The following is a 23692-nucleotide window of genomic DNA, read 5'->3' as shown; positions in this document are numbered from 1 at the left end:
ATCCAATTCTAGGGATACATAAATCCGTATGCATTGTATAAATAAATAAATATACATTAAATAAAAGTAATTACCAAGAAAATGAGGCATCAATTTAGTTGGATTTCTGTTTTATTGTGTATAATATATTATTGAACAGGACTGCAACATACAAATGTGTATGTTATAAGCTTCAAAAAACGCACCTAGAAGGCAGTACAGAATGGTATGACCTTCTTTCAACTTAGAAGCCAAATCTTAAACTATTGTGCCAACTCAAGGGTACAATCATCATTGTGCCTGTGTGATCTCATGCCATTCAAGTGGAGCAAACTACAGATAGAATGTGGAACTAGGCCAACCTTACAAATAAACTAACATAGTTAGTGTGTATGGAACTAGGCCAACCTTACAAATAAACTAACATAGTTAGTGTGTATACAATTACAAATGGAATGGAACAGAATTAGGTTGATCTCACAAATAATCTAATGTCATATTGAATCACATATATGTTATATGTTGTAGTCTCGAGGGTTAGCTCAATTTGTCGACTCTGTTTCATTAAAGCATTTTTGTTATTGAGAGGTTACGGGTTTAATTCTCTCGAGACTCTTGGGAATAGGTTCTATGGTTGAGCTGACAGAAAGTGATCCCTTCGGGTGGATCTCCCTGATACAAATATTCCGTGGATGTAATGGTCACTGATCTCCAAGATCCGTGAACCACACAGGAAAAAAAAAGTCATATGTTGCCAGGGAAGTCATAGGTCACAGTTTCAAACTGGATCAATTTCCTCAAGGTTATTAACCACTACTGTGGTTGGTGGTTGACCATTGAATCACCTTCCATCTGGATATTCCAGGTAACAGAAACTGATCCAACAACCTTTTCCTTGAAAAAATAAAGATATATATGAAGATGGATAAACACTGATTTTAAAAATATAATTGTAAATAATGCTTGAGCTTTGTGAGCAACCAGCAAAAAAGAATCTACCTGGGAAGCTCATTGTGCTTTATCAAGAATATGGACTTGCATGTATTCCCTCTTATTTTGCCCCTTCATAACCAGGACCATTGCACAAAAAGCTACACATGATTTTCCTTTGGGGTATGAAACATTTCTGCCCCCCTGAAATTTCTTGAAGAAGACTCCACAATGTAGTGGGCTTCCAAGAAGTGAAAAAAAGGTGGGAGAATTAATCTAATCAATGCAGAGAAGGTCCAAATTTAAGTAGCATACAACCTCCAAGGAGTTGAGTCCAAATCATTTCGAATTCCCAACATTAGCTTGTGACTCAAATGCGAAATACAACTAAAAAAGTTAGCTTCATTGCTTCACAATTTCATGGACCGCAACTCAAACATTTGCTTTGCCCCTTTCCATACTTGAATACAGAGCATGGGACATAGTTCAAAATCCAGCGTATAGAACTAAACAATAAGATTTTTTAACTCAAATACATATATGTGCCGCTTGGGATTGAGCAGAATTATTGCAAGCACATTCAACAGTCTGAAGTTTTCTTCAACACACAACTATTCTCACACTGACAAAACTAGTCACAAAACTTCTGCACGTTGTTCATGCCATATGATCACCTAAATCATGAGAAAAGTGTGCTGAAACAAGTTTGAATTACATTTTTGTTGAGGATGTCAAGCAGATCCTGGCTAGTGGAGATGCATCTGGGGATTTTGAACTGGTTCACTGCTCCTCCACGACTCATGTAGTGATCTATAATTTTCCGGAATGTACCTTTCTCGACAATACGAATTTCGAGAGGCCCAATAGTTTTTGCTTTTCTGGAACCAAGATAACCTGGATCAATAAAAGTCTCGTCCATTGTTGAGCAGCATCTCTTAAGAATCTCCTCATTTAATCTGTCACTAAGCTCCCAAAATATTACATAGTGACCTGGCTCAGTTGATAGATCAGCATAGCTTGTGAAATCAACCAAATCCACATTTTCTTCCTTTAAGAGCTCTGTGGTCTTATCAACAGATATTTGTAGATCTTTCTCGGTTGTCTTGTCAATATTGACTGTAAGGAGGAGGTTCCTTCGGCAAATGAATTGCAGCTGCGGACTAGAATTGTAAAAGCTGGTAACTTTCACGATATCACCAAGCCTGTACCTATAGAGCCCTGTATGCAGAAAAGTAATTGAACGATGCTTGAGATCACAAAAATATGCGGACAAAAACAAAGGATATAGGTACCACCATTGACCAGTTCCCAAACTCATAAAAGTAAAAAACAGCATATTTTAGTTCAAAAATCCGCCATCAATCTAGGAGGAGGAACTTCATATATCAGCATTTTTCAACATAACAAAAATAAAAACTGATTAAATCCTCATAGTACAGCTAATCACCAATATTAGTATTTAACTCCTATACGAAGTTTCAAATTAAAATTCAGTCTGCGTAGAGATTTGCCCAACTTTATTATTGACCAACCAAAAGACAGATAAGCAAATCATGGCACTCTGTGTTTCAAGTGGCATGTTCTCACATAACTCCCTCTTAACTCTGATCCTATGAAACCATCACAATCAATTTCTTTACCTCACTATCACATCACGTCCACACTAAGACACAACGCTTTTATGACAGCAGGTAAAATGGATTACTAAGATAAGGTAAGATAATTTTATTAATGTTCACAAATCACCAGAAATAGATCAATGTGACTACAGAGTACAATCAGTGGCCACTAAACTGTGAATGTCTAGAACAGTCCTAGATGCAATAGTATCAAAATAAAAGAGACAAATGGAAATAATGAAAGAGAAAAACATAGTCTAGGGAAAAAAATAGGTGAAAAGCCGTAAGAGATGAGGCCCTAGCTCAACATTAGTAACATTTTTTTGGGCCAAGTATGGTGGTGAGAAGGCCTTGTCTATGGTCCCATGGGATGTGTGAATTCTAACCAAGGAGGAAGGTGGATTGTGCTTGATTGATATGGCACCTCAGGACAAAATCTTAGCAGCTAAGTGGATTGTGAGGTGCTTAGAGAGCTTGGCTTATTGGCATAGTATGGTGGTAAGAAGTCCTTGACTATGGTACCATGGGATGTGTGCATCCTAACCAACGAGAAAGGTGGATTAGGCTTGATTGATGTGGCTTCTCAAAGCAATATCTCTGCAGCTAAGTGGATTGTGAGATGCTTGGACAGCTTGGCTTCATGGAAAGTTTTATTGAGGTAAAAGACTTTGCAAGCACAAGACTCTCAATAGCTCTAGTTCCTTTAGCCTATCTTCTTAGTTGTTCAAATTCCAAGGCCAAGGCTCTTTTATTTTAAAGAGCATTTGAACTGCGTGGAGTTTTGTGGCTAAGTTTGTGATTTCAAATTTCTTTGTCAATAGATGTAGTTTGGATCTAGCTCTACACCCAATCTATGTTTGGATATGCTTGGAGGACTCAAGATCAATTTATTGCTAAAATACATTGTTATCAAGTTCTTATATTAAGCAGGAAAGGCATCTTCTTTTGGAAAAGCTTGTAGTATTCTAATGCCAGATCATGGTTGGAATGATGAGTGTTAGTCATTGGACATGCTGTCTATTTCGGAGATTCAAATATTTGTCCCTTAAAGTGCAGTTGTTCAAGATGAACATCCAGATGTAGGGCCGAATTTGAAGGGACTGTGATGGTCCTTTGGTAAGCCAATCCAGACTTATAAATAAAAAAAATTGCATTCCTTATTATATCAAAAGATTCCACTGGGAACAACCCTCTACTTGGACTAGGAAATGAGATGGATACGAAGACTCCATAATGTATTGGCTTTTTACTTATCTTATAAATTGCAAGATTTTGCTTGGCTGGTCATGTATCAAGGAGTCCAATAAGTGGTAGATGGAGTCTCTTAAGCCAAGCAAATCTCATTTAGCAAAAAGTAGCTTTAGAGATGACTAGTGTTTGATATGTGCTAATATGGAGTCTCTTAAACCCATTTTGTGGGAATTCCAGGTAGCCGAAGGTTGATGAAAATGGTTTATAAACTTGTTCCTTCTATCTTCCAGGGGAATACTCATTGGAGGGTTGCTCTATTAGGTGACTCTAAACCAGTGTTATCAAAACTGGACCAGACTGGACTGAACCGGCCAGTCTGACTGGTTTCAAGCAAAAAATAGTCCGAACTGAGGTCACAGACCGGAAATGGCTGGTTTGGCACCAAACCAGCTGGTTCTTGTATGGAACCAACTGGTTTGGCACCAAACCGACCTCTTTTCACCGAACCAACCAGTTTTGTACAATGCATCTATGGATCCTTGGAATGCAATTAAAAAAACAATAATTTATGCGCAGGGAAGCTTAATATTCAACCCTAGGGCCCTACCATGCTATGTAATTAATGTTAATGTAATTAAGTAAAAGTGACATTCTCCTCTTTCAATTTCGTCAACCAAACAAAATCTCAATTTGACATGTTAAGTTTTTTCTATTGCATTTTATAAAAGGTGATATTGATGATGAGGATCCCAATATAGGCAATGATTTTGATGATATGTAGGTATTTGTTGTAGCATGATGTAGCATGATGAGGACCATCTAGAGCCTCTTTGTTGATTTATTTTTGGTTCAAAGATCTATTGCACTTGGTGCTATTTTGGTTATATGCACCCTTGCTATATATATGAGACACTTTGTATATTTGTGTATAAAGGTTTGGATTCATATGGATGCACATCAATATATATGTACTTTTTTCAAAATTTGATTATTTAAGTATTTTTTGGTGGACCGGTTTTTTGGTCTGGTTTTTTTCCTGTTCCCGCCTGGTTGACATCTTTGGGCTCTACCAGCATAATGAACAGTCCAGTTCTGATAGCATTGCTCTAAATAGTTGTTTCTTTTAGTTTATAGAGGTTTTTGGAATTTACTCTGATTTTTTTCTTGTACTCTATCTGAAAACAAAGATGTAAGAGTATATATGACAATTAAGTCAGCCTTATTCCTTCATTCTTTAGGATTTGGCAGGAAGATGTACATTTTCAACTGCAGGCTAACATTTTTCTGTTGGCTATAGATGCCAAGAATGTTGATGCCTTCACATACTTAGAGAAGGTCCGTGTTGATGATGCTGCGAAAGAAGACTTACTGTTTTCTTTTGTCTTTGTACATATTTGTACTTTTTGTACATATTTTAAGATTAATATAAGACATTTTCTGTAAAAAGAGGCACGGTTACATTGCACTATTGTTACTAATGAATGTTTTGTGATCTACTATACAACATGAAACAAAAATGTTCAATTGCTAGATCATTTTGGGCTTAGATTACTGTTGAACATAGTTTGTCGTTGATTCCGTTCATTGGAAGGGGATTTTGTCTGAAGACAAATGGATGATGTGATAGAATGTCAGGAATATGTGGGATCTGATCAGACTTGCATGATTATTTTTCATTTTGAAATTTCATTGTCATGCAACGTTTCATCAGACAACACCTCGTTACCCTTTAGATAAATTTACACATTACGATCAGATTTGGCTCTCCATATTTAATCTAGGATTGGCATGTTTTGAAATTTCATTGTCATGCAACGTTTCATCAGACAACACCTCGTTACCCTTTAGATAAATTTACACATTACGATCAGATTTGGCTCTCCATATTTAATCTAGGATTGGCATGTTTTGGAAAAGATATAGATTCTCTTTCACATGGAGCCAAAACGAATATGTTTCTGCTCTTGGCTTATGCAGGTCAGGGGTTCTAGTGTGCCTAGACATTGACACTTGGATATGTTCATCTTGATATACATGTTTATTGCTTTCTGATGAGATATATGTTGCATTTCCACCAAAAAAAAAATCTCTAGAAAGTGCATTCCCTATATATTCCAAAATGAAGTCCAAGAGCATCTACATGGATTTTATCACGTCTTCCTAAAACAGAAAAACAAAATGATCTAAAACACAAAAGCTGGACAGAATAACAAAAATAGCCAAATTCATCCTCTATTACATGTCATATAATGGTAAAGATGTATCCAAAGTTTTAAACTACGGTATTATTCAATTATGACCTTACTAAGAACATTGTTAGTAATAAAAATCTAAGTGTCATAGGAAGCCTGTGGAAGTATTTATCCAAAAATTTGGCAATCTAGTGACATTTTGTATTGAGTATTATTGCCCAATTTGCCAAATACAACTTTTACAGAGCAATTAGACTCTTCAAAATTGTTTTATGAATATTTTAAGTATTCTTGGTGTTGAAATTTGGTAGATTGAGATTTCTGATGTAATTCAGAAGTTTTTCCTCTTTCCTCAAGGTTTCCTAGATCTTAACACTGAATTTTCAACTTTCAGGATGCTATGGAATACAATTAAAACAACAGCAGCAATAGACAATATTTCAGTCCTTAACAACTCCAGACTTCTAAGCAATCCAAGAGAAAAGACACCAAAGTGTTCAATTAGTTTCAGTCCCCTAGGGCAATCTTATCATGCATAAACCAGATCTGGAAACTTTAATGTATAGTAGTAAATACAGCAGCAAAAAAACTGTTATCTTCTTCAATTACAATGTTAAATCACTTAGCATAATCATCCCTACCTTATGTTAAATCAACAAGACATATATAACTAGAAATTATAAACCATGAAGTACATAGATGTATGAAAATCAAATCTGCAATTTACACAAGTATTAGACAGTTAGGAATTTCATTAATTAGCATAAGATGAAGTTCATGTACATACCATAGCCTTATCACAAGGCTAGTACAATCCACTATCTCTCCAAAACCCTACCTAGGAAAAACCAAGAAAATCTTAGCTCAACTAAGAAGCTCCAACAACCATAAATCACTCAAGTCCTTCAAGGCAAGATGTCTCCTCTTTTTTTCTTCACCAAGTACAACCTAAGGTTTTATTAGAAAACCCTAATACTCGAATTCCCAAGGGATGAAACCTAACCCTAGACTTCAAAATATCCCAAGAAACTCAAGAAAGTTGAAACCCTAATGACTCCAATAGAGAAACCAAGTACAAATGAAGATATAAGAGAAAGAAGATGACTGGTGCACTTCTCTAGTCACATCTCTAACACAAGATGAACAAGAATGAATGAATGATCATCACCAACATCTTCTTCACAAGAGAAAACCCTAGTATCTTACAAGAATCAAGATCTAAACCAAGATGTCCTCTCTAGAATTCATACCTTTCTTCAAGAAGACAATTACAAAGTAAAAAGTACAATAATGAATATTGAAAGGACTCTCTCTTTCCTCCATATAAATGAGATGTAGGGAGGCTAACAATGCATATGTGGGCCAACGACCTTACAAGGAACCTACAATAATCATATGTAAAATCACACAAGCTGAGTGCTACACTCGCAGAGTACACATGTCAAGCTCCAAGGTGATGTTGTACACAATAAGGGCTCCAAGGATCTGGAGGCAGAATCGCGTCCTCTACAGTTCTGCCACCGATCCTTTGATGGAACCGCAGATCCGAAAATCGGATCCGCGGTTCCACCTTTTTTTGGCAATCCCTGGAAAATTGGATCCGTGGGGGCCCGATCCGTGGTTCTCGCTGCCCGATCTGCTGATCCGGAAAGGATCAAGTGTGGATCTGTGGAGATTCGGGCATGTATCCACTACGGATCGCGAGTGGATCCGAGAGAAAGTGGACGGTTCACACGATTCTGCGAGGATTTTTTTTTGGAAATTTCAAACTGTTATGTGAGGAACTACACTTTCCAAATACTCCCAAGGTGCCCCTTGATGCTCCCTAGACGCTTCCTAGATGCTCCCTAATGGTGATGTTAAATTCTTAAAGTAAAAGTGACATTGTCCTTTATCTTTCATTTCCATCCTTTTACTTAAATTTTTAACATTACCATGAAATGACTCGGGATGTTTGAGAGTGGTTCCAACCTCATTAGACTTCATATGGAGAAAACGGAATTTCATATCACATTCAAAATTCAGTAGAATTAACAGTTTTCAGGATCAATGGGATTGTGGCGTTTCATTGGATTATATCATGTATGAGGGCATATGATTGGCATTTAATCAAGAGCGCCAAGCCCTATATGTAACCCAGTGTTGGTGTTGTTGATTGTTGAACTCCTTTGTCATGGCCTTAGCAATTATGTACCCTTCACTCAAGTAAAAATCATTGATCAAGCATGTTAAGCTTTCTCTACCATATTAAGGCTTGTATTAAGCAGTTTGATCAAAATTAGCCAATGTTGACTAATATCCCTATAGAAATGAAGTAGAGGCAAAGGCTAGACAAGAGAAGAGGAATCTAGATTCTAGATAGTTGATGTTGGAATAATTAATCATTGATGTACAATGGATGCCATATCTATCTTGATTAATGTAAAAATATGCATGTTTTCATGTCTTCTACAACTAATTTGGTATTTTGGATGTATTTTAACATAAATGCAAAAAAATATAAATATATATAGTAGACACTTCCGAAATGCTTTGCTTCCTAGATTTTTGGGAAATGATGCTTTCACGTCCCCACTTCCAAAAAACGTCCCCGCTTTGTGCAACATTGGTCCAAACTCATCTGTCACTGATCAAGGTTGAATCATTATATTATTTGTCATTTATCTTGATGCTTTTAGAGTGGAAAAATTGGAGGAATCAATGCGCAAGGTCAATTTTATTGCAGGCCCCAGTTGGTAGCAATTTTATCAAACCAAACCAGTGATATAATCGATCAACCCCAAAACCATGAACTAGACCAAAACCAAAAAATATTGGACCAAAAACTGGTATATATATCATGTGCATCCATATGAATTCAAACCATTATACACAAATATGCAAAGTTTCTCATATATATACCAAGTAAGGGTGCATCTAACCAAAATAGCACCAAATGTAATCCATTTCTGAAACAAAAATACATTAACAAAGAGGCTTTAAATGGCCTATAGAGCCCAAAAAATCATGTTATAACAAATAGCTACATATCATCAGAATCATTGCCTATATTGGGATCCTCATCATCAATATCACCCTCTAAACATTAAAATAAGATAGAAAAATCTTAACATGCCAAAGTAGTGATTTTGCTTCAATAAAGAGTACATTTTTACTAGGGCCATGACATAGGAGTTCAACAATCAATGCCACCAACATTGAGGTACATGAGGGTTTGGTGCTCTTGATTACGTTGAAGAATGTAACTAGGTTCGGTCTTCATAATTGTATTTGAGTCATAATGAAATGTATTTATCAAAAGAAAGAAAAAGAATTTATTATTACTATTATTATTATTATGACTTATTAAAGCATGGGTTTCATGCTTGGATCATCATGTTTTAGGAAGTCCCCATTGAGGACTTCTAGGTTTTGTCTTGAGTCATTAGAGATATTGTCCATTTTATGAGACCCTTCTTGGGCTTTTGAATACTGTAAAAAGAATTATTATTGAGTAAAATAAGTCATTTGTCACCTCCACACCAAGTCGGCCCTTACCTTGATCAAGTCGACCTACATCAGGGTAATTCGAACTCCAGAAGAGGCTATAAATACGGTGCAATTCGATTAATATGGAGCATCCACTCACAAGTTTGATATACAAGTAGAAGTGTATGAAATTGCAAGAGAAGGAGGATTGCTAGATTGAAGTTTCTGGGTTGTTTCTCTCTCACAAATGTGAATTTACTGGGATTTTGCTAGAAGGTTGAAGTTCTGCTGCTGCTACTAGGTCAAAGTTTCTAGGTCGAAGTTGTTGCTGCTATAGGTCGAAGTTGTTGTTGCATCAAGGTCGAAGTTTTGGCTGCTTCCAGGTTGAAGTTTTGTTGCTGCTACTAGATCGAAGTTTCTGGGTCGAAGTTGCTGCTGCTACTAGGTCGAAGTTTCTGGGTCGAAGTTGTTGTTGCATCAAGGTCGAAGTTTCTGCTACTTTCAAGTCAAAGTTTTGTTGCTGCAAGATCAAAGTGCTAGGTTGAAGTAAGGAAGGGTTGACTTGGTGATTGGAGGAAGTTTGTGTCTAGGTCAAGGATTCTTGGATCATCTCGTGAAACTAATAAAGGAAGAGTTGTTGACTAGGTTTTCCCCTAGATAGGGGTTTTTCCCTGGTTGTCTGCCTACATCTGGTGTCTTTGATCTTCGTATTATGGTTTTGGTAATTGCTTGATGAACTAAGTTAAAAGAAAAGCATAAGAAAGTTAATAAGAACATAAGAATATCACAAGTAATTATCAACATAAAGAAAATCTTTCTTCCTTTCTGATTTTCCAACATGGTTTCAAAGCTAAGGTAAAGATGAAGGAAAAAGGTAGCCTAAAGATCATTTGAAAGGAGTTTTAAGAAGTTTGAATAAGGGTCATCAAGGAAAAGGATCATATAAGGAGTCAAGCCTACTATCTTCAAGAACCATGTCTAACTCATTGAAGGGAGAAAACAAATTAGAAGGAGCATCCAATTATAGGGCATGGAAAAAGAGGATAGATCTCATCCTCGAGAAGAATAAAGTCTTGGATCTAGTCAAAGGAAAAGTAAAGAATCCCACAAATGAATCAAGTGATGCAGAAAAGGAAAAGTATAGAGAAACAGAGATATTGGCCATGACCCTAATGGTGGATGGAATAAAGGATAACCTCATCCCATATATATCCAACATAGATTCCGCTCAAGAGATGTATGAGGCCTTATCCAAATTGTTCACAATCAAGAATCTTGGCCAAATTGCAAGTCTTAAGAATGAACTAAGGACAATGAAGATGACAAAAGATGACACTGTGGCATCCTTCTTTGTAAGAATAGCTAGAATTAGAGATGAACTCCAAGTAATAGATGAGATAGTACCTGAAAAGGAGCTTGTAATCACTGCACTTCTAGGATTACCAACATCTTGGAGTGCCTTTTCATCAAGTATCAACAATTGGAAGGAAACTCCTACATTCGAACAATTATGGAATGCATGTAGTCAAGAAGAAGTTAGAATTTCATTAGTAAGCAACAAAGAGAATGAAGAGGAGAAAATTTCAAATGCCTATTCCGCACATAACAAGAATAAAGGAACCTTCAAGAAGTCTAAAGGACCAAGAATTAAGGTAGACCTATCCAAGATAGAATGCTACAATTGTCACAAGATGGGTCACTATAGAAATGATTGTCTTGACAATCCAAGGAATAAAAAGAGAAACAGGGATCAAGCAAATGTTGTCGAAGAAGGATCTCCAAAGAAGAACAAGATGGAAGAATCCGAAGTCAAAAACTTATTTGCTAGGGACTCTTAGGGATTCTATCCCTTACATATCCTTCTACTCTAAGTTTTGAATAGTTTTCTTTATGCTTTGATTTCTAGTACATGTAGGTTTAACATGCTTTGGAAAAATATTTTTGAATTGTTTTGATAAAGTTATAGGTATCCCTCAAGATTGGATTGAGAGGGAGCCCTCACTATTTTTCAAAGATAAGGATCTTATTCCTTGTATTATCCTTTTTATATTTGGTTTCCTCCTCTTATCTAGATGAGTTTGTATTAGATGCTTACATTTCTTTTCTTATTTTCCTTGTTTAGGAAATGCTTCCTAAATGCTCAAGGGCTATGGAGAAGACCTCACAAGACAAAGCTTGATAGAAGTTCTATTGAAATTGATGTCCTACAAGGTTTGTTAAGAAACAACTCAAAGGTATGTCTTAGACCATAAGCTTTGTTCTCTTCATGATAAAGGTATATTCATTCATTCTAATAAATCTGCTTTACATTACTAACAAGTGTTATGTCTAGGACCTTTGAATCTTAAAGATTCTTATTTGGGTGATTAATCATTAGATTAAATCTACCCTCATTAAAATCATCATGTTTGTGGAACCCTAAAAGGTTCTCTGTAAAACCCTAACCTAAGGGTATGTCAATGCTAATGTGAAAAACCCTAGTCTACTTAGGGTTACTGATGAAATCTAGAAAATACTATTCTTTGATGTTTGGGGTTTTGATGGTAATGTCATGTTTGGAATTTTAGTATTTTTATGGAAAACCCTAGTCCTTTAAGGTTGAATGGTAAGATATTTCTAGACATTGAGGCTTTCGTAAATTAGGGTTTATGAGCAAAACCCTTATATATCAAGAGTAAGATCCTAGGAATGAAACCCTAGGTGTATGTTTGTCTGTCTGATCAAAACCCTAGCCTAATCAAGATTGTTATATGTCTGACTTTAAATGTATTGATATTTCTGTCTTGGACTTACCTAATGGATATTGATATGCTTGTGCATGAAATCCTAGATATATGTGCTAACCTAACTGTTGATGCTCATAGTGCGTAAATTCTAGGGTTTGTAACTAAGCCCTAGTAGAAGTTTGATATTCTAGGATATGGTGATAGTGTTTCCATTATGATGATAAAATCTAGGGTTTACAACAAATCCTAGTAGAAGTTGGTCAGTTTGTTGAAACCTTAGATTGCGTTGTGCTTGGTTTTATTTGTTGACATCTAAGGCTTAGTGTCTTTAAGATGGAATCTAGGTTTTGCATTAAATCCTAGTAGAAGCCTAACATATGAATTCTAAAAATTGTTAGATGAATTGTAGAATTGTACTTGTTTGAATTGCTTCTAGAAGAGTCTGTCATATCTCTGAAAGTGATATTGAGGCCCTAGATTGTAATGTCCCAAATGAGAAAAAATTGGAACAAGCACTTCACATAAAATTATCATGCACTTAACAGAAGATTGCCATGAAAACCCAAACATCGGAAAAACAATAAACCCACAAATTGCACGAAAATCTCATTAAAGATCACAACGTGAAAAAAAATAAGAAATGTAGCAACAAAACCCAGTTTTATTATATAGAAATATATGCCAATACAATAGTTGGAAACAACCCTCCAAGATAATAATACTGACACTGGCCTCCAAACTGAAACAAGAAATCAATTACTACACCTGTGGATTCTAAATTAATCCACCAAGGGGAGATGGGTGCTCGCCCAATCTCTCCAAATCACCCAAGGGTTTCCGTCCTGGGGCTACCAATGGAGTAGAGAACCAAGTCCTCATCCTCTCATACAAGAAACAATAACAAATCCAAGATGTCCCAAATGACCTTCTCCTCTTTTATATATCTCATGGATAGATCTCCAAGCCTCTAGAAGCATATTATTTTATTATTTTATTATTATTCTAGAAGCTCCTCCATTGACTATATCAAGTGACCTTTTAATTTTATTTTATTTCACTTGAGTCACTTTTGGCCCTTTTTCTCCAATTAATTGTTTTTCCTTAATTAAATGACTAAATAAAGTCATTTTTAACTAAGGAAAATGGAAAATCACCCACCATACTCTCTTCGGCCACTAGAAGTCTCTTCTTAGCATCCCATCCTGTAGATCTTCTTGTTCCGGTTCCAACGAGCTATTACACTGAGGTGTTCCATCAATTAATCTCCCCGGAATGCCACCTCGAACATAATTAATTAAGTTATGCCCAATAATAATGCTAATTTTTTAAAGTTGTCGGAATGCAACGGAACGGAAGGAAAACTAGGTGGATGATGGAATATGTAAAGTGAACACCATCAAATCCCATAAAAACTCCATCGGGACCCCTGATGACAAAAACCTGCTCCACTGACCTAGCCCTTCTCGACCCTAGAAATCCACCCTGGACCTAAGTTTAGGTAGTTGATATATAAAGTCTAATGCGTCCATGATTCTGATATAGTTAAATTCATGCTTCTATAGATGTATTTGGTTGTACTTGTTATTTAAGTTGTGCAGGTACATAATCTTCAAGAGGTTGAAGATATTTGTAAGTAAAGTTGATTTGATTGATAAGCATGATGAAGGAAGTTATATGAATGATGATGAACAAGATGACTTGAATCCATGAAAGATTCTCCAATGCTATGGAAAATAAGTTGATCTCCCTAAGTTAAGAGGGAACTTGGATAAAGGAGAGAGTATATCTCTCAAGTTGAGAGAGAGGGCATATTATTGTCATGATGGATATCTTGAAGAAGAAATTGGAGAATGAATATTGAGGTGTTGTTGAAAGAAGGAAAGCAGGATCCGGTTGTAGAATATGTTACTACATGTGAAGTAGGAAAGGAAGTTGTATGGTTGAGAAACATCTATCAAGATTTGTTTGGGATACCTGTAGGTCCTACTGTGAAAAAATGTGCAGCATCAAGATGTTTGAAGACCCTAAAGGTTTGTGTTTACTTATGTATTTGAAAATTTGTCACTGATTGGGGTTGTGATTGTTTAGGCAAATCTCTCGAAGTTTTGGAAGCATGCTCAATGTTACCAATCTATTTGATCGAAAGAGATTTGATGTGTTGAGGCATTGTGTATGCCTGGGAGGACATCTGGTTGGCTTGTGTGTTGATATCTAATTCCCAAAGTAGGGAGGGTGGTGTTGGTCATAGAGCTCTAACCTTGCATTATGCACCTAGTTCCCTGGGTTGATGGTTAGCAAGTAAGCCTGATGGTACCTAGAGAGGCTGAAAGCTTTAGTCCATCTTAGTCCCACCCAGATTGATTGCCTTGGTCAGGAATCTAGTTCGTGGCACTGAGTGTGCCTAAATTCTTCGTGGTTCATTTGTTTTGAGATCTTCCATGTACTTGTATATGTATGTATGAATACCTCCCTAGTTAAGAGGGAGTGTTGAAGAATGTAACTAGGTTTGGTCTTCATAATTGTATTTGAGTCATAATGAAATGTATTTATCAAAAGAAAGAAAAAGAAATTATTATTATTATTATTATGACTTATTAAAGCATGGGTTTCATGCTTGGGTCATCATGTTTTAGGTCAAATTCCCCATTGAGGACTTCTATGTTTTGTCTGGAGTCATTAGAGTTATTGTCCATTTTATGAGACCCTTCTTGGGCTTTTGAATCATGTAAAAATAATTATTATTGAGTAAAATAAGTCATTTGTCACCTCCACACCAAGTCGGCCCTTACTTGATCAAGTCGGCCTACATCAGGGTAATTCGAACTCCAAAAGAGGCTATAAATATAGTGCAATTCGATTCATTTGGAGCATCCACTCACAAGTTCGATATACAAGCAGAAGTGTACGAAATTATAGGAGAAGGAGAAGGATTGCTAGATCGAAGTTTTTGGGTTGTTTCTCTCTCACACATGTGAATTTACTGGGCTATTTGTTGGAAGGTCAAAGTTTTGCTGCTGCTACTAGGTCAAATTTGTTGTTGCTACTAGGTGAAACTTTCTGGTTCGAAGTTGCTACTGCATCAAGGTCGACGTTTTTGCTACTTCCAAGTCAAAGTTCTGTTGCTACTACTAGGTCAAAGTTTCTAGGTCAAAGTTGTTGTTGCTACTAGGTTGAAGTTTCTGGGTCGAAGTTGCTACTACATCAAGGTCGAAGTTTTTGTTGCTTCCAGGTCAAAGTTCTGTTGCTGCAAGATCGAAGTGCTAGGTCGAAGTTGTTGCTGGAAGATCATCATCTACAGAAGTAAGGAAGGGTTGACTTGGTAATTGAAGGAAGTTTGTGTCTAGGTAAATGAGTCTTGGATCATCTCATGAAACTAATAAGGGAAGAGTTGTTGACTTGGTTTTCTCCTAGATAAGGGTTTTGCCCTAGTTGTCCGCCTACATCTGGTGTCTTTGATCTTCGTGTTATGGTTTTGGTAATTCCTTGAAGAACTAAGTTAAAAGAAGAACATAAGAAAGTTAATAAGAACATAAGAATATCACAAGTAATTATCAACATAAAGAAAATATTTCTACCTTTCAGATTTTCCAACAGATTAAATGATAGTTGCATACCCTCTTACATGATAGAATCCAATGTAAACATTGCAATCATGTCAATCTTGAAATCCGTCAAGTCTATTTGAATTTTGAATGAGATCTAAAATTTTACTTTCTCCATATGAAATCCGATAAAGTTGGAAACAGTCAAACATACTGAAACAATTAATGGTATTGTTAAAAATTTAAGTAAAGGGATGAAAGGTTTGAGCATTAGGCCACCTCACTAATAAATTAATGTTTTTTAAAACAAATTTGAGCTTTTTGTGTCCTTAGTCATGTCAAACGGAACCGACCTATTCAGTGAAAAATGTTGGTTTGGCACCCAACCAACCTTTCTCAATTCAATTCCTTTGATCAAACCAATTTGGCACTCAAAATGGTTGAATTGGTTGGCTCAACCAGTTCCAGTTTGATTCAGATAACATTGAAGAGTAGGCGTTCCATTCTAGACTATCGTATTTGTTCCATAGTTGAGAAGAGAAACTAGGAATGGGAAGTTAGAGAGAAAAAAAGAGGGATTTAAGATTCTGTAATAGCCTTACAAGACATAAGTCTCACATAATTCCATAAAGAATACCTCTTTCTTTGTACTCGCACATTTTCCATACTAGAGAAAAGAGAGCAAAGTAGCCTCACCTTCTAACTGGGTTTTCTCCCATTAAAGGTTTCCTAGAGAAAAGCTTGTGTCTATTATAGATGGTGTGTGTATTTCTTTTTGTTTTCTATTTTTTACATTTCAACTATTTCGTTTAATTAAGAATAAAATTAGTTAACTAAAGAATATAAAATCCAAAGGAAATTAACCTACATAGGACATATTTTAGTAATTTTATCAGATATGTTGTGATAAACTACTCCAATGGATAATCCATGACAATTTACAAATCATATTGGTGTTAAAGCAGGTTTCTTTGGGTGTTTTGTGGGAAGTTGCAGGGGATCCAAGAATTGGTTAAGCAGAAAGTAGCAAAACCCTAGCTATGGTTGGTGAGTCCGTTTACAAAAACCCTCAAGGTCTGACAGAAGAGAGATTCGTGAGTTTGGAAGGGCAAGTTGCTGACATTAGTCACAATATGAACATCCTCATGGTGTCCCCAACAAGCAAGCTTTGACCGATTGGGGAAGATGGAGGTTCTAACTTAGAGGTCATATCAAAGAGGAAATTGGGAGATCACAAAGACCTAGAAAATGAGTCAAGGAAAGAACTCAAGAAAGAGCATCCAAGTTCAAGTGTCATTAACTACTCACAGTGTCTATTCAAGGTGGAAGCAAAGGTGGAGATAAAGCCATACAAGGAGAGATCGATTCTTTAAAACTAAATAATCGGTTGCAATAATTAGAAGTTTATTTCAGCATTCACCACATAGATGAAGAGAAAAGGATTTCATTTGCTAGAGTGAAGTTAGAGGGCCATGCCAAATCCATATGGAAACACTTAGGCTAGAGTGTGATCGCAAATAACTAGGTGAGAGGACTTTAAAACCCTCATTAAGTCCCAATTTTACCCTATCGAGTATGTAGAAGACCAGTGGATTCAGTGGCACTACTTTAGGCAGATACAAGGGCAGAGTGTATAAGAGTATACAACTGATTTCAAAAGGATGGCCATCATGCTAGTTATCTCTCCCAAGAACCCAAATGTACTTCTCAAGTATCTAGGGGGTCTACATAGCCATATATTAAAGCAAGTGATGTTTTTCAAGCCAAGATCAATGGACGAGTCTTGTGTACAAGCATAGTATCTGGAAAACATTGGCCAAAAGAAAACAGAAACTAATGATTCAAAGTAGAAAGAGCACCAGGAAACTTCCAAGGAAAGAAGAAGTGAAAAGGAGGAAAGGACAAGAATACAATAGCCATTGCACATCCGTGCAAGGATCCTAGCACCCATTATAACATTTGTAACATTCTACATGAGAAAGGTTTTTGAGTGTTATTTTGGCTAGTGCACAGTTCAGATTGGAGAATACTGTAGCAATTGTTATACCCATGTATTTGCATAGCCAACGGTGCTTTTGCAGGATGAGATCAGAGGATACATGGTTGTAGTGATTTATGCCTTGTACACCCCATAATGTACTGTTGATATCATGTATGGATGAGTCGTGAGAGAATAGAGTATGCAGTTGTCTATGATGTGATGTTATCCAGCCGACTATAGTTCAGACATATTGTCATAGCATTGCTATGGTTGTAGCCTTTATGTATTGGTGCCAAAGCCCTGTGAAAGTAAGTGTACGGTCAGACGTTTGTAAGGGTTGCAGTACTGTTATTGTTGAGAGTATATGTTGAGGGCGTGATGATCATATTGCTATGGTTATGGGAGTATTAAAGTATTGGGGAGATCCATTCGAAGAGTCAGGGTTTGTCAGTAAGGTCAGGTCACTGAGTTGTAAAGGCTGAGCGTTGGGGCAAATATGATGGACAAATTTTGTGGGTTAAGCTCCTCATTGTAGCATGAGTTTTCCCTTATAAAGGAGTCGAGTACCTCTCTCTGTGGTGCATTGAAGCTACTGTCTTTCTGGCGGGTGGTACCCTTTTACCAATGGGCCAAATTTTGCTCCTATACATCAGTTCGAAGTGTTGAAGTGAAAGAGGTGTGACATGTTTATGTGTTTGTTGGAGATCTGGGTTGAGTTCTCCATTGCTGAAGGGAGTTTATACAGTGAATCAAATCTCCATTCTAGCTGAATGTATGCTTCATTACTAAACCTCATTTTGTAAAGCTATGGTCTGGCATCTAAAGGACAGTGAACAGAACTCCAGTAAAAGCTATTTACCTCTGCTAGAAGAGCCATGAAATTTCTCATTCTCGCTGGATAGGTGACGTGTTTACCTACGTTTTCTATGGCTGAACATATCTTTATATCTTGACACTGTGGAGGGTTATTTGAACTACTGGTGGAATTCTGATATTCATCTACAGCTATTGTCTTTGTCTATTGGTACTTTCTATCTCAGCTCCCTTGTCATTACTTGAGCATGTGTTACTAGCGGTATGAATGTCTCTCATTTTAATGCAAAAATGGATATCGGTCGTTCATAAACTTCTCTATCATGCATGCTTGGCATTGTTAGCATTATCTTTGTTATAGCTTGTCAAAAGATCATCTACAGCACATTGTCCTCAAACTGTTTGTAAAAACACCACAGTGAACTAATCCATACCAAGTTACCAACTCAAAAAAAATTGAGGTTTTTCACAAGATATTCATGGTGGGTATCTTACAATCTTGATGCCAAATCCTTGTAAAACTGAGAAGAGATCCTTGTGATTAGCATTTAGTGTGATGTATTGATGTTGAGTATGAGTTATTGAGAAAGTTTGTGCCAGTTGCAAATTTATTAGCTCATGGAGTCACTGAGGCAGTTTGTAGCCCATTGTGTTGAACCTCTTGTTAGAAGAAATTTGATGAGAAGAATTTTTGAAGGGGGCTCACAGCTGGAAAGGATGAGGAGCCAAAGCAAAAGCAGTCTCCAGAAATCCCAAGGAAGAGCAGAAATCAAATGAGAAGAGAGCAGATCTGTTTCACATGTCAAGGAGCATGGACACCAGATCACAAATGTAAAGTTAAAGGGGACAGAGAAGCAGATGAGACTGCAAAATTTGAAGCAGAGCAAGAAATGGCAAGGAACTCAAGTCAACTGATTGTGGAAAGGGTTGAAAAGTCCATGGTTGGACAAGAGTCTACGATAGATGAGTCCATTGGTTTTCATGAACCACCATGTGGAGATGTTGACAACAGCCCAGATGTGCATCCATGTAATCAATGAATGTGATGAGCAGCAGATTGTCTTCATATGTGAAGAAGACCGAGGAGGAGACATTTAGGCAGATAGGCTACCAATGATGATCCAGTGGGGAGAGCACATACAGGAGCATGAGTCAGATGAGGATGTTATGCATGATGAGAGACAGTTAGAGGCTTATGTTATGACCATGATGGAGGAGGATGAACAACCAGCTTTGGGGACAACTATTGATGAGGAGTAGATACATGCACAGGCAGCCAACAGGGCTGCAGTACTTTCAGACACTAGTCACTAAGAGGAGATGGAGCATATTAGTACAGACCTTACGACGATGAAGAAGCAGATCGAGTCACTCTGAGGCATTATCTTACAGGAGGTTAGTACACTCAAGGAGCTTCGAGTGGCATGTGACAGGTCAAGGGCCAAGTTGTCTAGCATTGGGGAACAATTAACATCCCTAACTAGGCAGCTAGTGGAGTATATTCCAGAGTTGCAGAGTAGCCCTCTTCAGGGGTACATAGATAGAGCTTGCAGTTTTGTTAGCTCACCTTTATACATTGGAGGGAAAGGGGCAGAGTCACCCCTATTAGTTGTCCGAGCAAAGCAACATAGGTGGGGCATGGAGCAACATCGGTATGATAGACTTGTTCCATGTACATGCATACAAGAATTTGATCTGTCCCACAAGATGGATTGGAGGGAGATTATGAGTTGGTATCCTATTGATGGAGAGATACTTGAGAGGATATATTTCACCAAGGGCACAGCAGAGCAAGAGCCCTTAGGCATGAGCGATGATGGTTGGACATGGTGGCATTGGGATCCAGGTGGATCCATTGATGGCAGATTGAATCAAAGGTTTGTTTGGGATCCAAGTATTGAGGGATGTGTTTATAATTTGGTGGCATGGAGGCATGGTTTAGCCTAGTGGTTCATATGGGATCCTCGTATTAGTGTACAGATGCCTATGTTGTTGATAGATATGGATTGCTTGAGAGCAAGCAATCTTAAGGCAAAAGGACTTGTAATGTCCCCAATTTTTGTTTCCTCTGTAGCACAGCCAAGATGGATTTCGAGGGTATGTGATGGCCAGGCCACAAGAACAAGATTACATTATTAGGGCTCTCAGAGGGACTTTGAGGGTTTATATGGGATCCGATGACGTTTGCTTGGCATATTCCATCATCAGGGTCAGTTCCGCACATCTTGTTTTTGGTTTCGTTGGATTTCGATAATTCTCGTAAAACGAGGTTATTATTGACCCTAATTTAATTAATTACACTTAAGGTGGCATTCTGGGAAGAATATTTGATGGAACACCTTAGTGTAATAGCTTGTTGTAACCAGAATGAGAAGATCTACATGATGGGATGATGAGAAGTGACTTCCAGCGGCCAAATAAAGTATGGTGGGCAATTTACCGTAATCCTAGAATGAAAGTGACTTTAATTTGTCACTTAATTAAATAAAAGAAGGGGAAATGATTAATTGAAGGGAAAAGGCCAAAAAGTGACTTAAGTAAAATTAAATTAAATTAAAAATCGCTTAGATGAAGTCAAGGGGGAGCTTCTAGTATAATATTAAAATAATCAAATAAAATACTTTTAGAAGATTGGAGATCTATCTATCAATTCTTTAAAAGGAGGAGGAGATCATTTGGGACATCTTAGTTTGGTTGTTCATTTGTTATAGTGAGGTTTGGAAAACAGAGTTCCCAGCTTCAACAAGCCCCACGACGAAAACCCTTCAGTTGCCTTGTGTGTGTCGGACGAAACCCCAACTCAGCTTTGAGGAGATTTCATCCAGAAATCTCACGAAGCTTCAGAGTTACTAGCAGAATGGAGTGGGGATCACATAGATGTCCAATTTGGGCATCATTTCTAGCAGCAATTTTGAAGGCCAAGACCAACATTGTAGCATCAGTTCTTGGAAGTCATATTGTCTCTTTTGGAGTAGATCTTTAGCCATTATCAACCATCTCAAATATTTTCCATTGTTTCTCAGGTTTTTCTCCAAATTTGGCATGTAATATGTTATTCCAGTAAATAAAATAAGGCTGATTTTCCGATCAATATTGTCTGTGTATTTCTTGTTGAGTTGTTGCAAAGTTCCATGATGTAAATTTTATGGCAAATTATTTGTGAAATTTTCTAAAGAATGCTAAAGAAGAAAAAATTATCGAAATTTTAGAAAATAAATAAATCGGGATATTACATTGTATGAATACTTTCCAGGGCCATTTCAGTTTCTTCTTAAATGAAGCAAAACCTACAAATTTGAAGGAAGCAAAGGAAAAAACAAAAAGCATGGACGAGAGTTGGGTAGTATTAGGAATACCAGATCTCCTAGCCCCAACAAAGGTTGAGCACAAGCAAAAGGCTCATTTCAAGCTCCAACTCCTTCTAGTCCATATCCATTATCTTTCTTGGTGAACAAATTCAAAGACTCGGAAATCAACATTAACAAGAATTAGGCAACTATGCAAGAATGGATTTTAAAAACTGAGAAGAGTCAACAACAATATAGATTGTCGCCAAGAAATGATTTCAGAAGAACACCAAAAAATCATAGACCTCCCAGCTCGTTGGAACCGACAAATGTGGTGGGTCAAGTGCACACATATTATTGTAGGCCGTAAAAAGTTATTCACTCACATGATACTTGTGCTATCTCTTGAAGAAAAATGGGAGCAAACAACCCAATCCCTTCAAATGCATGCAATGTGCTGCTAAGAAGTGATTTTTGTCAAGAACAATTTTCCCAAGTCAACACTTTAGGGATTGATCGATCTATAGAACTCTTTAGTGAAATGCCTTCAAAAGAAGAGATTTGTCAGATTGTGGCCAACAGGAACAAAGGAAAGACATAGTAGGAGAAAGGTCAATGCTCCTAAACAACCAAAGTTATTAGCTCTTCTGCAAAGCCAGCCTAAGCTTATTCAGAAAGAAAAGCCCAGAGAAGCCTCTTCCATATCTTAGGGAGATTTCATAGTGTCTTGGGCCAATAGCACAAATGTAGCAGTGCCAATTAAGGAGTTGTGCAAGAATCCCACAATAAAGAAATAGCTTGGCGAGGCACTCAGTTTTGAAGTAAAAGGTGGTCCTGTCCTAAGTATAGAAGAAGGGGAAGATGTTCCTATTATTTTATAGACAATGACCACTAAGGGTAGAAATAATCTCATGCATCATTCGTTTTTCATATCATTGATTATTACATAATGGATACTACATAACTATATGTTGGATTCTAGAGCTGCCATGAACAATGTTACATGAAGTGAGTGCATGTTTTGGAAGCGAAGCATCGGAAGCAAGGAAAATTTTAGGGGCGAAATTTAGCTAATTGGCTATTTTTGGACATTTTATGAAAAGAATATTTGTGAGTTTGGTTAAAAATTTGCCTATTTTTTTACATATATGTGATTAAATGGATGATATTCACCAAAAAAAAATTCAATTTTAATAGTAAATTACATGTTTTTTATTGAATATTCACCTACATTCTATATGTATGACTTTTTGAAGTAGAGTAGTCACCTATTGCTATAATACCCTAAGTAGGCATAATATTTGAATCCTTAAAAAATAGACTGATCAGAAACATCATTCTCCAAAAATCGTCAAAACCAAAGCATCCCATATTGCATCTATATTCAAGAAAAACATCCAGAATGCCAAATTGGTTACATAATATATGAAACCATGCATACTCGTTCATAAATCAAGACAAAAATGGCATCCATAGCACATTAATGATTAATTATTCAAGCATCACCCATCTAGAATCTAGATTCTATAAATTATAAACAAACATACAAATTTTTAAGTCATATAATAGAAAGTAGACCATTACCTTATGGAATGAAATAGGTTATCCAGCAATAACCAAATGATGATGCTTTCAAAATAGGCCATCTACACACCGAAATATGAAGACAAAAAGGTCTAGAACAATAAACTGCACTAGTTGCTAAACACCTCTCTATAGAAGAAGTGTTCACCAATTGTGCAAGCACCTATGTTGTCAAATGTTGTAGTTGTCGAGTAGCATTGCTATGCATGTTCCACCACTCCAAGGTTAATTGGGAGCAGGAGCAGAAGCGGAGAGCGGAAGCAGGAGTGGGGAGCGACATTTTCAAAAGCTCTCGGTACAGGAGCAAATTTTTATATAATATATATTTTTATATATTTTGATGCACATTGCATATATGTCAACAAAAGCATGTAGAATGA

At 36.9% G+C, this 23692-nt stretch overlaps 1 protein-coding gene across 1 annotated transcript in view; it reads right to left on the bottom strand.

Annotated features, from left to right (window-relative positions):
* Positions 1–1291: 1291 nt before the first annotated feature.
* The window catches only part of JAR1 (Auxin-responsive GH3 family protein), a 161312-nt gene continuing 138911 nt past the window's right edge, over positions 1292–23692 (bottom strand). Inside the window, exon 4 of the mRNA XM_089436066.1 lies at positions 1292–2127. Within this exon, the coding sequence (XP_089292192.1) occupies positions 1589–2127 (539 nt within the window). The 3' untranslated portion in view covers positions 1292–1588. The remainder of the gene's footprint in view (positions 2128–23692) is intronic.

This window comes from Pinus tabuliformis, chromosome 5_2, assembly GCF_031772625.1.
Source record: "Pinus tabuliformis cultivar Carrire ecotype Pingquan chromosome 5_2, CPIR1, whole genome shotgun sequence".
In the NCBI taxonomy this organism is placed as follows: domain Eukaryota; kingdom Viridiplantae; phylum Streptophyta; class Pinopsida; order Pinales; family Pinaceae; genus Pinus; species Pinus tabuliformis.
This window is presented reverse-complemented; position numbering and strand designations above follow the sequence as displayed.